Source organism: Ruditapes philippinarum, unplaced genomic scaffold (genome assembly GCF_026571515.1).
Source record: "Ruditapes philippinarum isolate M1 unplaced genomic scaffold, ASM2657151v2 ctg6297_1_1_1_1, whole genome shotgun sequence".
Lineage (NCBI taxonomy): Eukaryota > Metazoa > Mollusca > Bivalvia > Venerida > Veneridae > Ruditapes > Ruditapes philippinarum.
This window is the reverse complement of record NW_026854636.1, coordinates 120,233-140,218: the sequence shown is the minus strand read 5'-3', so window position 1 is coordinate 140,218 and position 19,986 is coordinate 120,233. Positions and strand designations below refer to the sequence as shown.

Here is a 19,986-nt window from a genome sequence, read left to right as displayed (position 1 = left end):
GACTTTCACAATGTAATTTAAGCTTTGTTACTTGACTTTCACAATGTTAGTAAGCTTTGTTACTTGACTTTCACGATGTAATTAAGCTTTGTTACTTGACTTTCACAATGTAATTAAGCTGTTACTTGACTTTCACAATGTTAGTAAGCTTTGTTACTTGACTTTCACAAATGTTAGTAAGCTTTGTTACTCCGACTTTCACAATGTAATTAAGCTTTGTTACTTGCTTTCACAATGTAATTTAAATTAAGCTTTGTTACTTGACTTTCACGATGTAATTAAGCTTTGTTACTTGACTTTCACGCTGTAATTAAGCTTTGTTACTTGACTTTCACAATGTAATTAAGCTTTGTTACTTGACTTTCACAATGTTAGTAAGCTTTGTTACTTGACTTTCACAATGTTAGTAAGCTTTGTTACTTGACTTTCACAATGTTAGTAAGCTTTGTTACTTGACTTTCACAATGTAATTTAAATTAAGCTTTGTTACTTGACTTTCACAATGTTAGTAAGCTTTGTTACTTGACTTTCACAATGTAATTGAAATTAAGCTTTGTTACTTGACTTTCACAATGTAAGTAAGCTTTGTTACTTGACTTTCACAATGCAAGTAAGCTTTGTTACTTGACTTTCACAATGTAAGTAAGCTTTGTTACTTGACTTTCACAATGTAAGTAAGCTTTGTTACTTGACTTTCACAATGTAAGTAAGCTTTGTTACTTGACTTTCACAATTTAATTTAAATTAAGCTTTGTTACTTGACTTTCACAATGTAAGTAAGCTTTGTTACTTGACTTTCACAAAGTAAGTAAGCTTTGTTACTTGACTTTCACAATGTAAGTAAGCTTTGTTACTTGACTTTCACAATGTAATTAAGCTTTGTTACTTGACTTTTACAATGTAATTAAGCTTTGTTACTTGACTTTCACAATGTAAGTAAGCTTTGTTACTCGACTTTCACAATGTTACCATCATCTCTTTTACATGGATCAAACATCAATTATATACAGTGTACAGCAACTCTTATAATTAAGGCCAGTGACCCTGTAACCACTAGACCGTGAACTTGAAAAGTTATTTGGCAAGCATAGAGTACAAAATACATGTTTTTGTTTATAAAGGCATAAAGATCATCCAACATTTATTTAATACCGTCCGCCCCATGATACTTGATAAATTTATGCAAGAACTTGTTTTATATTTAAAATTAGCTTTTAATTGCTACCTCATTGACATTGACAGTAACTGAACAGTAAAAAAATACTTGTCCCGTTACAGAGTGCATATACGGTAATTTAACTCTACATGTATCATATAGTTTAAAAACAAGTCAATGTACAATATTTCAGCTATTATTGCATGAAAAAAGCTTAAATTTTCAATTTTTAAAATCTTATTTACTTTTATAAATCATTATAAACAAACCTTGTTTAAAATAAATAATAATCATACATTATATTACTCACAACAAATATGGCTTATCCTGTATTAAACCACAACTCAATTTGTAAAGTTAAACTTTACCTATAGGCCCGTGCAGAAAATGAACAAGAAGTCCTGGGACTATCCCAGGAATTCCTGAGAAGTCTCAGGAATTTGTCCTGGAAAAATCCCAGGATTTCCTGAGATAATCCTGAGACTTTTTTCACGCCGTTAAATGGGACTGGACAATCCCAGGAATTTCTTGAAGACAGGAAAAAACAGGAAAAAGTATTGCTCTGCTATCCCAGGAATGTCTTGTTCTCAGGACAGTCTTATAATCCCAGGAAAGTCCTGTTCCCAGGACAGTCCTGTAATCCCAGGAATGTCCTGTTCCCAGGACAGTCCTGTAATCCCAGGAAAGTCCTGTTCCCAGGACAGTCCTGTAATCCCAGGAAAGTCCTGTTCCCAGGACAATCCCATAATCCCAGGAATGTCCTGTTGACCTGTTCCCAGGACAGTCCTGTAATCCCAGGAAAGTCCTGTTCCCAGGACAGTCTCATTATCTAATTAAATGTCCTGTCCCAGGACAGACATGTATAGATGTAGAAAACAGTAAAGCTGATATTTTAATAAATGCTGCTTTTGAAATACTAATTTAAAGCACAAATTTAGTTAGTTTAAAAAAATTTGTTTTAATATTTTCATCATATTTTAATTTTATATTGTATACAATTATTACATATCATTGAAGGGAATTTAGAACAGAAAAATTTATTTATGAAAAAATCACACACTATTTCCAATGTCAGCAAAATTAGAACTTAAGATCCAGGAAAGTTTTAAATTTGAAGAAAAATACACTGAAAAGTTTGACTGTTGATGGATCTAGAAGCTAGCTTTGATTCACAAGTAAACAAACTTTCCCTGCATGGCATTTACATCATTTTGCTCTCAGGCTCCCAGCTTACTATTTTCGAGCCTTGAACAGTTGGCACTCTGATTGACACCCTGACTCCTTCATTATTTCTGGAAAAAAGACATGTTCAGCAATACTGAGTGACTGTCATTTTGTACAGTTCTATTCTTTCAGGGATGTACTATAGTATCGTATGTTCCAGATTCTTTTAAGCAGTGTAACAATTATTTATCATAATGTGTTTGTATAAATAAACCAAATTCTAGCCCCCTTAGCATTATCAAATTTAACAAAATGTGCATATAATTAGCATGAGAAGAAAAAGGTCCCTAATACATATGAAGCCTTGTTCAAGTGATTTTTAAGAAATGACATATTCACCCTGCATTTAATCTGCCTACATCATGACTTTGACTTCTTTCTTTAAAAAAATCAATTTAAAGAAGAAATGTGTTCTGATTTTTAATTGTCTTTTATTTCAAAAATAAGATTTGTTCATTGTAATGGAGAAGAAAAAAGTTTTGTTGAAATTAAAGTTTTGGTAAATATCAAATAAGCCAGTGATGTCATGAAACCCTTACATGTAATTTAAAAAACAAATTGGTGGCCATTGGGCCAAATGCAGGTTTACAAATCAGACCAGTTATTCGAAGGATTCCTTTTGGCCATATTTGTTTAAGCCCTCTCAGGCAAGCCATTGTTTTCCTTGAGGAAAGAACTTTAACGACTTTTTAAAATGCTTAGTAACTATTTGGTTGCAGAATGAATTTGTTGCTTAATTAAGTTTGATGTAAAATTCAACCAAGGTAAGAACTTAAATGCAACTTTTCTATTTAAAATAAGAATTTTAAAAGAAAGGTAACAAATGGTTTCAAATAATTTGTGCAATGAAACTATTTTTTTCTTCCGGGGAATGATTAAGAATAGTCAAATATAGTTTTTAAAAAATTAAAAGCATAACCTTTTGGGGCTCAATACTGCACATCATTATTCACTAGGCACTCTCAGAGTCAGACCGTCAGAACTGGCCCCACTTTAAAAAGCCTGCCAATTTGTTTGGAAAAATCTAATATCAGATTTTTCCATTGAAAACAACACATAAAATGATAAAGCTAATTATGAATAACCCTGTTCTTATTCAGCTCCACAAAACTTACTGACAGGTGTTGTATAAAACTGTACCCTTTAGTTCTCATAATTTTAATTTTGTTTTACATTATTTTAAAACTTGCAGAAATAAAAAAGACAGCAGAAATTAAAAAAGAACAATCTATCTTTTATATTCTATTTTGTATATTATATATGTTACAAATTAACTGTGACAAAAATCTAGTTAAATCAATTGTTTGAAGTAATCAAATGTATGAAGTGGTTTTTTATGTTTGGCTACCTTTGATTGTTTGAATATACCATATATAACCTGTTTCTGTATAAATGTGGTAACTAAAGGTTTAATTACTCATTCTGTTGTATATTCCTTGTCCCAGGTGATTCCCTGATTCTTGTCAAATTCTTATTTAACTATAACTACACTTATTAAAGCTTAACTACACCTTAACATCTTAAACAAAACTATATCTCCAAATTTGCTTAAACAGGAAAAAGTAGTCTCCTCTGTAATTTACACTATTTCAAAGCTTCTAACCTTGAACCATTCCAAACTGGACAGGTACAACACACATCATTAGGGTAAACGGGTTCAATCCAAAATCAAAGCCAGTTATCATTTTATATGACATTCATTGAAAATGTAAAAAACCATCAAAATAGCTAATAGATAAGTAGATTTAAAAAATCAATGAAATTAATAAAGAAGAATAATTTGCAATGTCCTAGAACATATTCTTGCCTATCATTCAACTTTGTAATGTTACCTATCCCCAAAAATAATCACATGAAACAGTCTTAATTTTGTGTAGGAATGACCAGTGAGTAAATTAGTCATGCACCCTTTATGGTGGAGAACAAATGTGGGGCCAGTTTTATTCAGATCTTTGATGTGCGGGTGTAATATCTAAGTGGGTGTCCTAAGTGTTTGCAATTATCAGGCATATTGGTTCCTTGATTTGAAATAGATAAAAATGACAGTTGCATGAGCTTGAGTAAAAAAAAAAGTACTGTAAGAAGTACAATAGGTTGAAAACATATACATTTCAATGTTTGTAAATGCAAAAAAAAATCTAGAGTAGAATAATGCTTTGGGTAACTTTTATGTGAATTGTTTTTGTTTTGAAATGGAATGACAGAATTTCATTTCTTTCCATGGTCCACACAGAAATCACTGATTCCATGCCAATTCTGTCCCTATTCCGCTCAGAATCTGTGCCAAAATTATGTGCAGGTTATATACAATCATGTATATTTGATTTTCCCTATTACAATATCTTATTTAATAAAAAAATGATAATTTCCTTGCTATGTTCAAAAATCAATTAGCAATTTTTTCTTAATTGTTTGTGATTAAGGTCTAAGATTATAGAATTTTAAATTCTGAGTATTTTGATACCCATTGTGTTAAAGAAAACTATTACACACCGACTTCAATATATTTTATCAATTTTTCACATTTTTTATACTTAGCATTTTTTTTCAGCTTTGCTCAGTAATAAAAAGTCTCACCAAAAGTTATTTCATTTATTCCTCTGTCTAAAAGAACAGGAATTAACAAGACTTCTTACTTTTCACTTTATAGAAAGGCCTTCTAAGAAAAATATCTTTCTTGTCTTTGACTAAAGGACTTCACTATAAATGAAGTCCTGATATTCCTGTCCTCAGGACATATTTTGAAAATAAAAGTCCTGAGATTTCCTGTTTTTCCTGTTGGTAAGATTAAAGTCCTGACAATTCCTGTTTTGTCCTGTTCAGTATGTTCAAAAGTCTTGAGATATCCTATAAACAGGACTTTTGTTAAGAGGTAGCAAACAAATCCTGGGATAATCCTGGGATTTCCTGGGACTTCCTGAGAACAGGAAATATTTTCTGCACGGGGGGGGAGCTGTTTAACTACGCATATATAAAGACTGCTATAAATAGATAAATATTTAGTTTCCTATAAACACAGGAGAGACAGACTTCTAGGAATTAAAAATATCTTTGTGTCAAATTTTTGCGTACAATCAAGCATTTAAAACTGACACTGTGTATAATCTAATATCTAAACTTAATCTTAAGACATTATATACAATTATTGTATTAATCTAAATTGTTCCAAATTCAAATGGCTTATAATTTTAAGTCATATTCAAATTTGGCAGGGTAGTGGTTGTATCATACATTGTGAATTACAAAGACCTTAGGTCTCCTTACTAAGCTCAATTATCAAGGCTCAATTATCAAACTATTTTAGCAATTTGGTAACGCTCCATTTATTTTCATTTGGCTACAAAAAATATGATTCGGCCACATGGCAGTGCCCAGGCTAGTTTCCATTTTCAGTACAGCTTCACAAAGCACAACTGGTGAATGACATAAACAGACAAATCATTTTGAAATACCTTGATCTGCTAAAAAGAGGTTATCTTCGCAGATACCTGGTTGGACACAGGTGACATTTATACACCTTTTGAACCCTATCTTCTGGTATGTCCAGTCAGTGTCTGGCTGTCACAGATTACAATTTGGCAAATTGCCACATTCACCGCTTAGCCTCATAACCTAGATACATACTTATTGCACCATCAACAAAAAAAATTAACTTCCTCCTTAAATTAGTCACTCCTTAAATTTTGAAAAAGTTAAGCATGCTGACTGATTTTGGAAAAGTAAATTGAACGTATTCAATATAAATCTTTATGCCTTTTATACATTTTGATATAATATAAAAGGTCATTTAACTAAAAACATTTGAAATTCAACATAGCTATGCAAATAGGTAAGCAATCCTTTAGAAAGGCAAGCATTTTTATATTATTTTCCAGGTATCAAATTTTTACTTCAACGAAACCCTGATTGGCCCAATCCCAGCTTGGCTAAGGTATGTAAATATGCAAAATACTTGTTAAAAAATCAAATAACAGCACATTTTTTTGCAATTTTCAGTTTTTCAGTTCACAAAAAATCAAACAGCTGTTTTTAGCAAATGCTTTTATTGGTAACTTATTATGCATCTTGAAAATATTAAACAATGTACATGTATATTAGATGCAATAGTGGAAACAGCACTCAAAGAAAATAATTATATACATGCATTTCTTTGTTTATCTTTACATTTAAAACAAGGTGTCTATAGCCCTGCATGTTCCACTTTAATCAATGCTATAATTGTATTGTCAAAGAAGGGAGATAACTATGCAAATTTGACAGTTATCTGCCCTTGATTATTAATGGAATACTAGTGCAACAAGCATTATACATGCATCAACCCTACTTGTAAAGAAATTACTGATCAGAACAACACTTTGCTAGACTAAATCCAGTAGAAAAAGGAGCATAACTATGCAACAAGAGCTGTCAATTAGACAGCATGACTATTTTTAGTGTTTGGTAAGTTTAAGAAGGTCAATAAAATTCTGTCAAAATCCATGCTAGACTTAAGGACCTAAGCTGGATATAATCAAAATATGTTGACATGCCAAAGCTAGATTCTGAGATATTTTCATTCTAGGTCAGAAGTAGAGGCGAGATATTGCCCAGACACAAAATAGCACAATATCTTGTCACGCAGTACAATTAGTGGGAATGGCTGACGCCCATGCACTGCTGAGTTGTGAATAGTCCAAATATTCCTGGAATTTTTGTTTTTTCTTCAAAAAGTCAAGCTAAAATGTACCTAGATACATACAGTAATCTTTCTCACATCATTTGTACAAAGCCTTAGCCTCTTGAATTTGGGAAGAATTATTGCTAAAACTGCTAATTCGGGAAATAAAATTTTAATGTTCTGGTGCAAATAAAGATTTTTGGAAACACTGCATGATTTTAAAGAAAATTTCAATTGGGAATTTAAGGCCCCTGTTATATTAGTTAGAAAATCACTGACATATATTCAGTACTTTCAGTAAATAGTCTTAGAATAAAATTTCAAAGAAATCATACAATTGAATAATAACATCGATCTCCTCCTGTTTCATTTATTTCATTTTTAAATATTTTAAATTCAGCCATTTTAATGGATTTTCGGATACTGTCTGCACTGAATTTGAATTTAGTAAAGAAGCTGATAAGCCTGTTTTATGACCATAAATTAAGATATGATAAATCTGCAGCTTAAAAGGATGTGGGTTCAGTTCATGACAATATGAAATAACATAAGATATAATATTCAATTATCACATCACTGTTTTATTATGACACATACTCAATGGTCTGTTTAATCATGGTTTTTCCCCCCATCTTCTCTCGGATACATAGCAAAAAATATTTACATAATTTTATAAATATATATATTTTTTTACTTGTTTTATTTCTGTTTTGGTTTGAAATCAAAGGTAATTAAAAATTACGACGTCTTTCCAGCTATACTGGAGGAGGCAGACTTCAAGTGTCCCCTTTGTGCATTATTTCAGGGACAAACGGGCACCATGTACAACCACCAATCTAAAATAGATAGGCTAACTAAAATTACAATACCTCAAATGAATCCTTAATTCCAACACACAGCAGTAAGAAGCATAAAAGTTTAATAAATAGTAAAACAATATTGTTAGATGAGCAAGTAAATAAGAATAAGCCAGCAAAATGCACTAACAATCAATATAATGATAATACGATATGACCTAAATCTTTGCCAAGAAACCCTTACTTGTGTAAGTAACAAGGTCAAAACAGTAAGTAAGTTAAATATCATTGTATATAACATGAAATCATGTAAAGCTTTACATCGCAGTGATTTTTTGGTTTGTTTGTTTTTTCACTTTTGAAGGAATGATGGCAGGGACAAATGATCTTAACAAATTGTAGGCATTTTTGCCATAGTGGAATGGATCTGTTAACATGATTGTCTGCCTTAATATGAAGATGAAACACTTTGGACTCTTTAAGTAACAGAAGAAGTCACAACTTGTGTATTATATTATAGCAAAAACTTTCCAATTACTGATAAATGAGAAAGAATGAATGTTTCAAGAAAATAATTGGGAACATGTACAATTACTGTGAAAAGAAATAATCCAAACACATGAAGGACCTGACAGAAAATTCCAACCTGTGTTGTATACTAGCACTTTACATTTACAGACACAGTCAAAATTAATGACCTACCTTGCAATAAAATTACTCCAATGTTAAATTTAGCTAAGAAATAACACATGACTATTATATACACTATATTCTGTATAGATATAGTACTTACCGTAACTCATAAAAAAGAAAGAAATAGGACTAAGTTGATAAAATAGAACCAAAAATAAAAGAAAACAATGTACCAATAGTTAAATGTGAAAGTGAAAGTAGGACAACAGCAACCTATGAGGTTGGGTGAGGGGGTCACTTACAGAGGGGGTCTGAATTTTATATACATCCCTATTTGAGTAAGATTCTTTGTCCCAATAGTTTTTTTTTGATGTTTTTTTTTTTGTCCGAATTATTTTTCTCACATTGCTCCTGCAGTCAAAGTCCACTTTATATGAACAGACCTGAGCATGTTCAAAACAGTCATTGAATTTAGCACTTGCCCGGTGGCCCATGGCCAGTGAAAATCAGTTTGGGCCAGTGTAAATTTTTAGAAAATTTGGTTAAATATATGGTAGAATAAATCTAAAACTGGAATTCGGGCCAGTAAATTCAAAATCTTAAATTCAATGACAGTCAAAATATTAGACGCATCAAAGGCTTGTAACAATAATTTCATTGTTTTTATCCGGTCTTTTGTGAATGGGTCCAAGGCCCACTGAATAGTCAGAATCTATTATTTTTGGATAAAATCCTATCTTATTAAATGGGGAATCTAATGTTTGAAAATGCCTTGCTTCATGATAAACACTGTCTTTATAAACAAAGTCTCATTGACTGAGTCCCTCTTTCTCAAATTTTCAAGCCATTGACAATTTTTTCAATGACTTAGTATTGACAATTCATTATTAGACAATTGTAAAAAAAGAAACATACTTATTGTCTTTGTGAATGGGACCCTATTATGATAAAATAGTAATCAGATATGCATCAAATCGAAAATAATGAAATCGGTGTATCCAGGAATTGAAATTGAATCAAACATTTAGTGAATCTTTGCAGCCTCCTCAGTTCTGGTTTAGATCCTAGGGTCTATTCCTAGTTCCTTGACATGAAATATCCAGAGCGGAAAAAGGTTACAGAGGCTTATAACCAATATCTTGAAGACATCTTAAATTTAAGTAACACTGATGTCCAAAATGGTCACAAACCCAACACTAAAACGGTGTACTCCTTAATTTAACATTCAAAACAAGAAACATCTGCTGTACCCCCATTAAATATAAAAATTATAAGAATCTTACACTGGCTGTCAGTACAGACCGGAATATCTAGCTCATGGGTAACTGTTTACGGCAGTACTGAGGCTCTGCCAAGTTTCCACTAAACAGTTACCCGAGAGCTAGATATTCCCGTATGTGCCAACTGCCGGTGTTTGATTCTTTCTCTTGCATATTACATATCATTAATTTTCAGAACAGAAATTACAAAAACTGATATTCTCATTATGCAATTGTTTCTTATAGTAGCGTATGAACTTACAACTTTATTCATAACCGTTAAATGACATCATCCTAAGAACGCAATTCATTCATAAAAGGCACACGGCAATTACATCATTTAATGCACACGACTTGTCTTACACGGGGGCCCCCGTGTAAGACAGGGTTTTCTAGCACCGGTGTAAATGGTAGATAATTCTGTCTGACATGCAAGAAAAATTTCACCATGATGATGTCTCAAAGGCTACAGCCTTAAATAAGCAATACCAGTCAGTTTTCAGCCCCAAATCTCCCTTAACCCTTGCATCCTTGTGTAAAATAAACCTTAACATGATCAATCTATTCCTTCTTTGCAAAATATCCAAATAGGAGCAAAAGAATCGAGAAACTTCTCAATAACCTAAACCCTCATAAGGCCTTTGGTCCTGATAAAATAAAACAAATAATTCTCAACACACTTTAGTCTTTTCAAAGAACTCTCTCCAATCATTTACAAAAACTCTCAAATAATGTTGTTATCAATCAAAAATGAAACATAAACATCAATATATTTTTGCCTATCAGCCATACTGGTTAAGAAAAGCGTTTTAAAGATCAATTGGTTTCAAAATTTGAACGGAAAAATATATTCATACTCACTGGCGTTGCAAGGGCAAATATTTCTTTAAAAAATATTTCGTTTGAGACTTTTGACTCATTTCAACGCTTGCATTTGAATTAGCCAATCAGATTTCTCACACTGTGTAACTGCCATTTGTTTATCAGCTATATAAGTAATTTGATTAAATAAGAGGATTTAATCATGACTTTTCTGAATCTGATATGATGGTTTTATTATTTTGTTAAAAGTGTAGATCTATTTTTTACTTTTTTTCATAAATAGGTCAAAATTAATGTTAATTTACGCTGTCTTGTTTTTTTGTTTCGCAAGATTTTCTTGCGAAAATTTTGTGAGTTTTTGAGCAATTTCGATATGACATTGCTTTGCCCAGTCAAAGCATTGTCATATAATTATAGGCTCAGGTCAGTCATGAAAGAGTACTGCTGAAAATTTGTGCTGAATATTTTAGCAAAATGTTTTGGGCCGATGATTTTAAATGATTTCGATAATACTTTGCTTTGCCCAGAAGTAAAAAATAATAATATTAGTGGGCCCTGGATCGCTCACCTGAGAAATAGGTCAAAGTGGAGCCCCATTTCACCCCAGAAGAAATAGCGAAAATTAAAACATCTTGAAAAAACACTGGATTTACAGTACATTTAAGAAAAATCAATGACCCGTGGGGCGGGCCAATTTTGACCCTAGGGGTTTTATTTCAACAAACATGTAGATATACACTAGAACTAGGTTTCATGCCAAATTTCTATAAGCTCTAGTCTAGCTTTTCCGTTTTTTTACAAGGAAGATCTTTTAAGATTTCTTGTAAAAAAATCTTTTGGATGCCATGGCATCTAGAGTTCATTATGTACTTTAATTCTTTGAACAACTTTGGTACAGCTTCATGCAAGGAACATCCCTGCAAAGTTTTAAAAAAAATTGGCCAATTGGTTTAGGAGAGTTGTTTCAAGAAATTGTTGACGCACGGACGGACGCACGCACGGACGATGGACGACGGACAATGGGCCATTACAAAAGCTCACCTTGAGGACATTGTCCTCAGGTGAGCTAAAAAAGAATTCCAAATTATAATAAATATGACTAAGCGGTCCTACTAAACACTGCTAAGGACTGCTAAGGACCGCTAAGGACTGCTAAGGACTGCTAAGGAGCCACAAAGGACTACTAAAGAGGCACAAAGGACCTTAAAATACCTCCTAGGCCATTCTTATGTTACATGGTATTATTTCTAGAGAAAAAAAATTATAATTTTAAGAAAAAATATGATTTTGGTGAAAATTTTATGAGTTCTCGGACCGCTAAGGACTGCTCAGATACACAAAAGACTGCTAGGGAGACACAAAGGACCTTAAAATACCTCCCAATGCATTCTTATAATACAAGGTAGTATGTTTAGTGACAAAAAATGTATTATTTTAAGAAAAAATATCATTTTAGTGATAAAATTCATGTTTTTGAAGAATTGTCGGACCGCTAAGAACTGCTCAGGTGCACTAACAACTGCTAGGGAGGCACAAAGGACCTTCAAATCCCTCCTAGAACATTCTTATAATATATAGTAGTAAGTTTATAGACAAAAAATGTATTATTGTAAGAAAAAATATAATTTTAGTGATAGAATTTATGCTTTCGATGAGTTGCCGGACCGCTTAGGACTGCTCAGGTGCGAACAGGACTGCTAGGGACCTTAAAATATTTCCTAAGGAGGCACAAAGGACCTTAAAATACCTGTAAGGGCATTCTTATAATACATGGTAGTATGTTTAGTGATAAAAAATGTATAATTTTAATGAAAAATATCATTATAGTGATAAAATTCATGTTTTTGAAGAGTTGTCGGACCGCTAAGGACTGCTCAGGTGCACTAACAACTGCTAGGGAGGCACAAAGGACCTTCAAATCCCTCCTAGAACATTCTTATAATATATGGTAGTAAGTTAATAGACAAAAATGTATTATTGTAAGAAAAATATAATTTTGGTGGTAGAATTTATGTTTTTGATGAGTTGCAGGACCGCTTAGGACTGCTAGGGAAGTACAAAGAATCTTAAAATACCTCCTAGGGGCACAAAGGACTGCTAGGGAGGCACAAAGGACATTTAAATACCTCCTAGGGCATTCTTATAATATATGGTAGTATGTTTAGTGAGAAAAAATGTATAATTTAAAAAAAAATATAATTTTGGTGATAGAATTTATGCTTTCAATGAGTTGCCGGACCGCTAAGGACTGCTCAGGTGCACTAACAACTGCTAGGGAGGCACAAAGGACCTTAAATTACTTCCTAGGGCATTTTTATATTATATTGTAGTAAGTTAATAGATAAAAAATGTATTATTTTAAGAAAAAATATAATTTTGGTGATAGAATTTATGTTTTCGATGAATTGGAGGACCGCTAAGGACTGCTAGGGAGGTACAAAGAATCTTAAAATACCTCCTAGGGGCACAAAGGACTGCTAGGGAGGCACAAAGGACATTTAAATATCTCCTAGGGCATTCTTATAATATATGGTAGTATGTTTAGTGAGAAAAAATGTATAATTTTAAGAAAAAATATAATTTTGGTGATAGAATTTATGTTTTCGATGAGTTGCCAGACCGCTAAGGACTGCTCAGGTACACAAAAGACTATAAGCGAGGCCCAAAGGACCTTAAAATCACTCCTAGAACATTCTTATAATATATGGTAGTATGCTTAGTGACAAAAAATGTATTATTTTAAGAAAAAATATAATTTTCTTGATAGAATTTATGTTTTTGATGAGTTGCTGGACTGCTAAGGAGAGCTCAGGTGCGCAAAGGACTGCTAGGGAGGCACAAAGGACCTTAAATTACTTCCTAGGGCATTCTTATAATATATGGTAGTATGTTTAGTGAGAAAAAATGTATAATTTAAAAAAAATATATAATTTTGGTGATAGATTTATTGAAAGAGTTGAATAAAATCATATTATGCGAGCCTCTGGCTCGCATAATACTGTTTTATTCAACGAGTTCAATAAATTTAGAATTGAATCTACACAAATATAATATTTTATTTATCACATATACAAAATAAGAACAGTGAACTGTTAAAATGAGTAATTCAACAATGACGCGCCCATAGTGTAACGCTATGTTTATATATAGCGCAAATGACGTCATGTCAGAGTGTTATTACACTAGTGTAATATTGTTTTTATTAAATGGCTTTATAACACTCCCGCGCCGGGGTTTATGTGATAAAATATTTATCACATAAACCGCGGCGCAGGAGTGTAATAAAGCCATTTAATAAAAACGATATTACACTAGTCAATATTACACTAGTGTAATATTAATAACACTTTGACGTCATGTATTTTGCGCTATAAACATAGCGTTAAAGCGAGCTAATGTTAGCGTTACACTATCAAAACAAGAGCGATCAGTAATCACATGTGTCGCCTCATGATGGCCAATTTCATGTTGGGACAAATTTTGTGACAGACGGACAGACAGACGGACAGTGCACAACTAGACTTGGTACTGATCATTTCTGTAAAGTTTGGAAAAAAATTGCACCAGTAGTTTATGAGGAGTAGTCCGGACAAGCTTTTGCGTATCTGGCAACACACAGAAAAAAAACACCTTTTTATCAAAGGGCCATAACTCGGCCAAAAATCATTCAACCGGAAAACCCGTGCAATATGCGCAAGGACTTGAGCTACAGATCAATCCTGTAAAGTTTCATTGAAATTGCATGAGTGGTATAAGAGAAGTAGTCCGGACAAACTTTAAAAATAAAAATTATTAAAGGGCCATAACTCTGACAAAAATCATTGAACCGGAAAATGCTGATAATATGCACAACTAGACTTGGTACTGATCATTCCTGTAAAGTTTGGATGAAATTGCACCAGTAGTTTATGAGGAGTAGTCCGGACAAGTTTTGTGACGGACGGACAGACAGACAGACAGACAGACGACGGAGAAGTGATCCCTATATGTCGCCACTACTCCGTAGAGGCGACACAAAAAATGACTCTTGTTAACAGTTTACCATTCTTATTTTATATATGTGATAAATAGAACATTATATTCGTGTAGATTCAATACTAAATTTATTGAACTCGTTGAATAAAACAATATTATGCTCGCCAGAGGCTCGCATAATATGATTTTATTCAACTTGTTCAATAATTTTAGTATTAAACCTACACTCATTCAATATCCTCTATACATATATAAATATTTTTTTTAAGGAACTGAAGTGGACAGATGTAACAGAAATGAGCAAATGATTCTTTTTTACAATAACACTAAACTAATCTTGTTCTTATGTTGTATGATATGGAAGTAGTTAGCTTTGCAACTGTACATAGAAATATTTCACACTAAAATTAAATAGAATAATCATAACAGAATAATCTTATCAGGCTATATATTCACAGAAAACTATTAAAGTAGGATATATAGAATGTTGAAGTGACATTGTGGTTAAAATTAATCAAAAAGGATTTTAATATATGGTTATGACCCCAGTAATGAAAAAGTGATAATAATTAAAATTTGTTTGTAAACAAAGTCCTAAACAAATATTTTGACTCTATAAATTTTAATGAATGATCAGCTGTCCATTTATACTGAAACATTAACATAGAGAACTATCAATACTGGGAAATAATGAACTTATAACACTGAATCATAATAACATCTTCATATAATAATGTTACTGACATTTCACATAAATAAAAATAAAATTTCATCAATTGGTAGTAATAAATTACAACACTAAGAGTAAGGCCCTATACCCCAGAATACCTGCTGGATAAAGCTGAATAATATCAAATATCATTGATAATTTACCAATATTTTGATAAAAGAATATTGTACAAATGTTTATGCATTAAACATTTATCAACATTTTACCTGTCAATGAGATGATTACAAGCGAAATTTATAGAATTCTATTCCGCAACAGTATGTTACGTCCAAATCTGGGTTTCCGCCTTTGCTTGATTAAAAAGTGTGTAACAGAGAACTATATTCTACATTAAATCAGTGTTACTGAAAATAGAAAAGTACTTTTTCGCGTAAATATGTTAAACTTTATATACAATATAACTGCATAACATGTAACTTATAATGGTCGAAGAGATAGATAACCCCGGCAATTGATAAATATAATTGTTATAACTTTGTTTTTCAACAACATGACCACATAGTAGTATAGGAGCAGGACATCTATGTGATAATTTTTTTAAAATTTGATAATTTTTTACAAAGGCTATGGTCCAGTCAACATTTGTGCCAAGTTTGATCAGTAGTGAAGCATTTTGTAAAGTTTCATAGCAGTTTGAACTTGTAACAGTGTGCTTTTCAATGAAAACAACCATTTTTCACAATATGCTCATGCAATAAAAGATTAAATAAGAAATAAGACAACCACAAAACAGCCATTTTCCCCCCAAAATTATGAGAAAGACCACATGTTAATGTTTATATGTAAAAATTACTATTATACTAAAGAAAATAATAGGTTTAAATTTTCAATATCTTGTCTTTAATTGCATGCAAATGTGTTATAAACCACACATTAAAGGGATTCTACTGAGGTTTAAAAGTCAAAAAACATAACATTTGAATCTCTTACATAAATGAGCTGGAGCACTTTAAACAGGAATATATGCAAAGATATTAAAGAAATATACTTTGAGATAAATTGAAAATGGTATTTTTATGCATTTCTTCGCCCGTTTTGAGTGAAAAGCGTTTAAACAATTTTCATTTAGGGACATTTTTTACAATTTGAATAATTATCCTGGAAAAACAAAGTAGGCAAATGATCTGGAATTTTGCACAAAGATTAGGTCTAAGTCTACAACAAATGGTACATTTATCTTGAAAAAATATTTTCAATCCCATCGTGTCAAAAAACCTCAGTGGAGTCCCTTTAAGACCCAGTAAATTGACGTGCCCAATTATACACTAGATATTTTTTGCACTGTATACATTAAGCTCGCCGAAACCACTACCTGTTTTATAATATAAGATTAGTTTGCCGAACCGGTAGTTCGACAAAACCACTCTCACCCCGTGTTAACATGGAAAAAATCGGTTTTGGGTAATTCCAAGGGTTTTCATCATTTTTGCTTTAAGAAGTACCAGTTTCCATTTTCATACGTGATTTTTGTAGTGTAATGGATTTTTTTAAGTCTTTGAACTGAACTTTGTTTAGGTGGTTCAATATTTAGAAGTTCTCCAAAACCCTGCTCAGTGATGAGAAGTCAGGAAGACTGACAAGCAGCAAAGAGGAAACTGAGGAGTACCTGAAAACAGCACACGCTGACTCCCAGAGAGATGATCCACTGGGGGAATGCTCGCAGATACGCCCAGTGGACCCACCTGCACATCCATTCACGTTGACTGAACCAACACTGAGAGAAGTTCGTGAGGTGGTGAGGAAGGCCCGATCAGGGTCAGCCCCAGGACCAAGTGGGATCCCTTATAAGGTCTACAAGAACTGCCCGAAGCTGTTGAAGAAACTGTGGTACCTCATCAAGATCGTCTGGCGTAAAGGAACAGTACCTGATTGCTGGAAGGAAGCAGAAGGATGCCTAACACCTAAGGAGAAGAAGTCGGAAAACATCAGCCAGTTCCGAACAATATCCTTGCTGAGTGTAGAGGGCAAGATATTCTTCTCAATTGTCGCCAAGAGGATATCTGCCTTCGTGACAGAAAATGAGTATGTCAACACCGCAGTCCAGAAGGGTGGCATTCCAGGCTTTTCAGGATGTCTTGAACATACCGCAGCCATAACACAGCTCATCAGAGAAGCAGGCGTCAACAACAGTGACCTCACAGTAGTTTGGTTAGACCTTGCCAACGCCTATGGATCTATTCCACACAAGGTGATTGAACATGCCATGGACCACTATCATATCCCAGACAAGATAAAGATGCTGATACGAAGCTACTACAGCAATGTTCGTCTTAGATTCAGCACTCCAGACTTTACCACTGACTGGATCAAGGTAGAAAGGGGTATAGTTACAGGATGCACAGTCTCAGTCATCTTGTTTGTCCTTGGAATGAATCTCATCTTGAAGGCAGCAGAACAGGAGACAAGGGGTCCCAAGATGACATCTGGGATAAGGATGCCCCCAACCAGAGGGTTTATGGACGATATAACCATAACAACAGATCCCACATACAAGCAAGATGGATTCTTGGTGTTCTGGAAAAAACAGCATCCTGGGCAAGAATGAAGTTCAAGCCAAGAAAGTCAAGGTACCTTGTACTCAGGAAGGGGAAGATACTGCCACATGTGGACCTGAAGATTCAAGGCGAAGACATCCCGAGGATCATAGACAATCCTATCAAGTGCCTTGGGAAGTGGTTTGATGCTACCCTTAAGGACAAGGAAGCTATCAATCAGCTCCAGGTTAGTCTGAGCCAGAATCTGAAGACTATAGACAAGACAGGACTTCCAGGAAAGTTCAAGGTGTGGATCTACCAACACTCACTACTACCAAGGCTTAGCTGGCCCTTGATGCTGTACGAGGTCCCAACATCAACAGCAGAATCCCTAGAGCGCCAGATAAATAAGCACATTCGGAAGTGGTTTGGCCTCCCGCAATGTTTCACAAGCCTAGGTCTGTACACTGCAACAGGGGAACTCCAGCTACCAGTCTCTTCATTGGTCGAAGAGTTCAAGGTCTCCAAGGCTCGCTTACTGATGACACTTAAGGACTCTCCTGATGAATGCATTCGAGGAGCCGGTATCGAGCTAAGGACTGGTAGAAAGTGGTCAGTCAGCCAAGCAGTGGAGTCAGCAGAGTCACGCCTCAGACATGCTGACATTGTTGGTACCACAACTGTAGGGCACCTAGGCCTTGGAGTGGTTGAACGTAAGAGGTACTCAACATCATCCAGACAAGACAGAAGATCTATGATTCAGGCCGAAATTAGGAAGGGTGAAGAGGAGCGAAGAATGGCACAACTGGTACAGATGGGGAGTCAAGGAGCATCTACCAAGTGGAATCTACCAGAGAGAAAACTCAACTGGTCAGATATCTGGCAGATGGAGCCAGTTCGTATAAGCTTCCTTCTCCGCAGCGTGTATGATGTTCTACCGACACCAGGTAATCTCCATCGCTGGAAACTAATCGATGATCCATCGTGTACTCTATGTGGCAAGAGAGGAACACTAGAGCATGTTCTTATTTCTTGCTCAATAGCGCTGTCACAAGGCCGTTACAGGTGGAGGCACGATAGAGTCTTGAGGCAGTTAGCAGACACCATTGAGAGGGAAAGGAAGTAGCATAGAAAACTCCCTCAGAAAGAGACAGGAGTTTCATTTGTTCACGAGGGCAAAGCTGGATCTTCTGGAGCACAAAAGAGTGGGGTCCAGCAGTCATCAAAGACCTGGGAGATGAGAGTAGACCTGGAAAGCGACTCGATTTCCCAGAGGTGGTCCAGACAACTCTTCGATCAGACATAGTATTGCTCCCCAAGACAAGAAGATTGTGTTTATTGAACTGACGGTACCTTGGTAAGAGAGGTGTGACGGGGCCTACGAACGTAAATCAGCCAAGTACACCCAGCTAACTGAAGACTGTAGAAAGAAAGGATGGAAAGCCTGGCTTTTCCCAGTAGAAGTCGGGACAATGGGCTTTCCAGCTAAGTCATTGTGGAACATACTGACTGAGATAGGAATAACTGGCCATCAGAAAAAGTAGGCCATCCGCTCAGTCAGTAGTGCAGCTGAAAAGGCATCTTGTTGATTGTGGCTCAGAAGAGATTAAAAGACAAGGTCCTAACTGTCAACACACAGTGGTTTGATCCCCACTGTGGCCCCACCATATTAGAGTTTCCTAGGTATAACGGGGCGAAACGTTCGATGATGTATGGCACCTACGCTGACGATGTTGACAGTTCATTTTGCAGTGCAATACTGTATGCAAAACAGAATATACAGGAAGATAATTAAGATATTACAAAAAATACATGATTAAGTGTCGGAGTTACCTCTACAACTAGTATAGGCCGCTGCGGCTATAGTATCTTTAAATTAAAAAAAAAAGAAATATGTGTTTAAACAAGAATTGCGAATTTAATTTGAATAAATTTTATATTCAATCAGCTCGATCAATTTATAGGTCAACTAAAAAATATGACTAAATTATGCCACAGAGCTATATTTAAAAGGACAGGAAGCTATAACGACATACACTTCAAATTTGTGTCAAGGATTTATTATCACGCAAGTTCACATTTTTGAGGGATTTTCTGAGACCACGTTTGACAGAGCAAACACCACGCGCCGGTTATGGTTATGCCAGTAACCACTGCCTTCACACAAAACGTCACTCAAAAATCGAGGCTACTGAAACTACGTCAATGGAAACTGTTTCCGTCGAAAAAATCTGCATCAAAAAAATAAATAATAGAAAA

The 19,986-nt window shown here is 34.3% G+C and overlaps 1 protein-coding gene across 1 annotated transcript; it reads left to right on the top strand.

Moving 5' to 3' along the window:
- The first annotated feature begins 17,794 nt into the window (after positions 1 to 17,794).
- LOC132740645 (uncharacterized) lies at positions 17,795 to 18,853 on the top strand. The gene has a single exon (XM_060728589.1). The coding sequence runs from the start codon at positions 17,795 to 17,797 to the stop codon at positions 18,851 to 18,853; it is 1,059 nt and encodes a 352-aa protein (XP_060584572.1).
- The last annotated feature ends 1,133 nt before the right edge of the window (positions 18,854 to 19,986 follow it).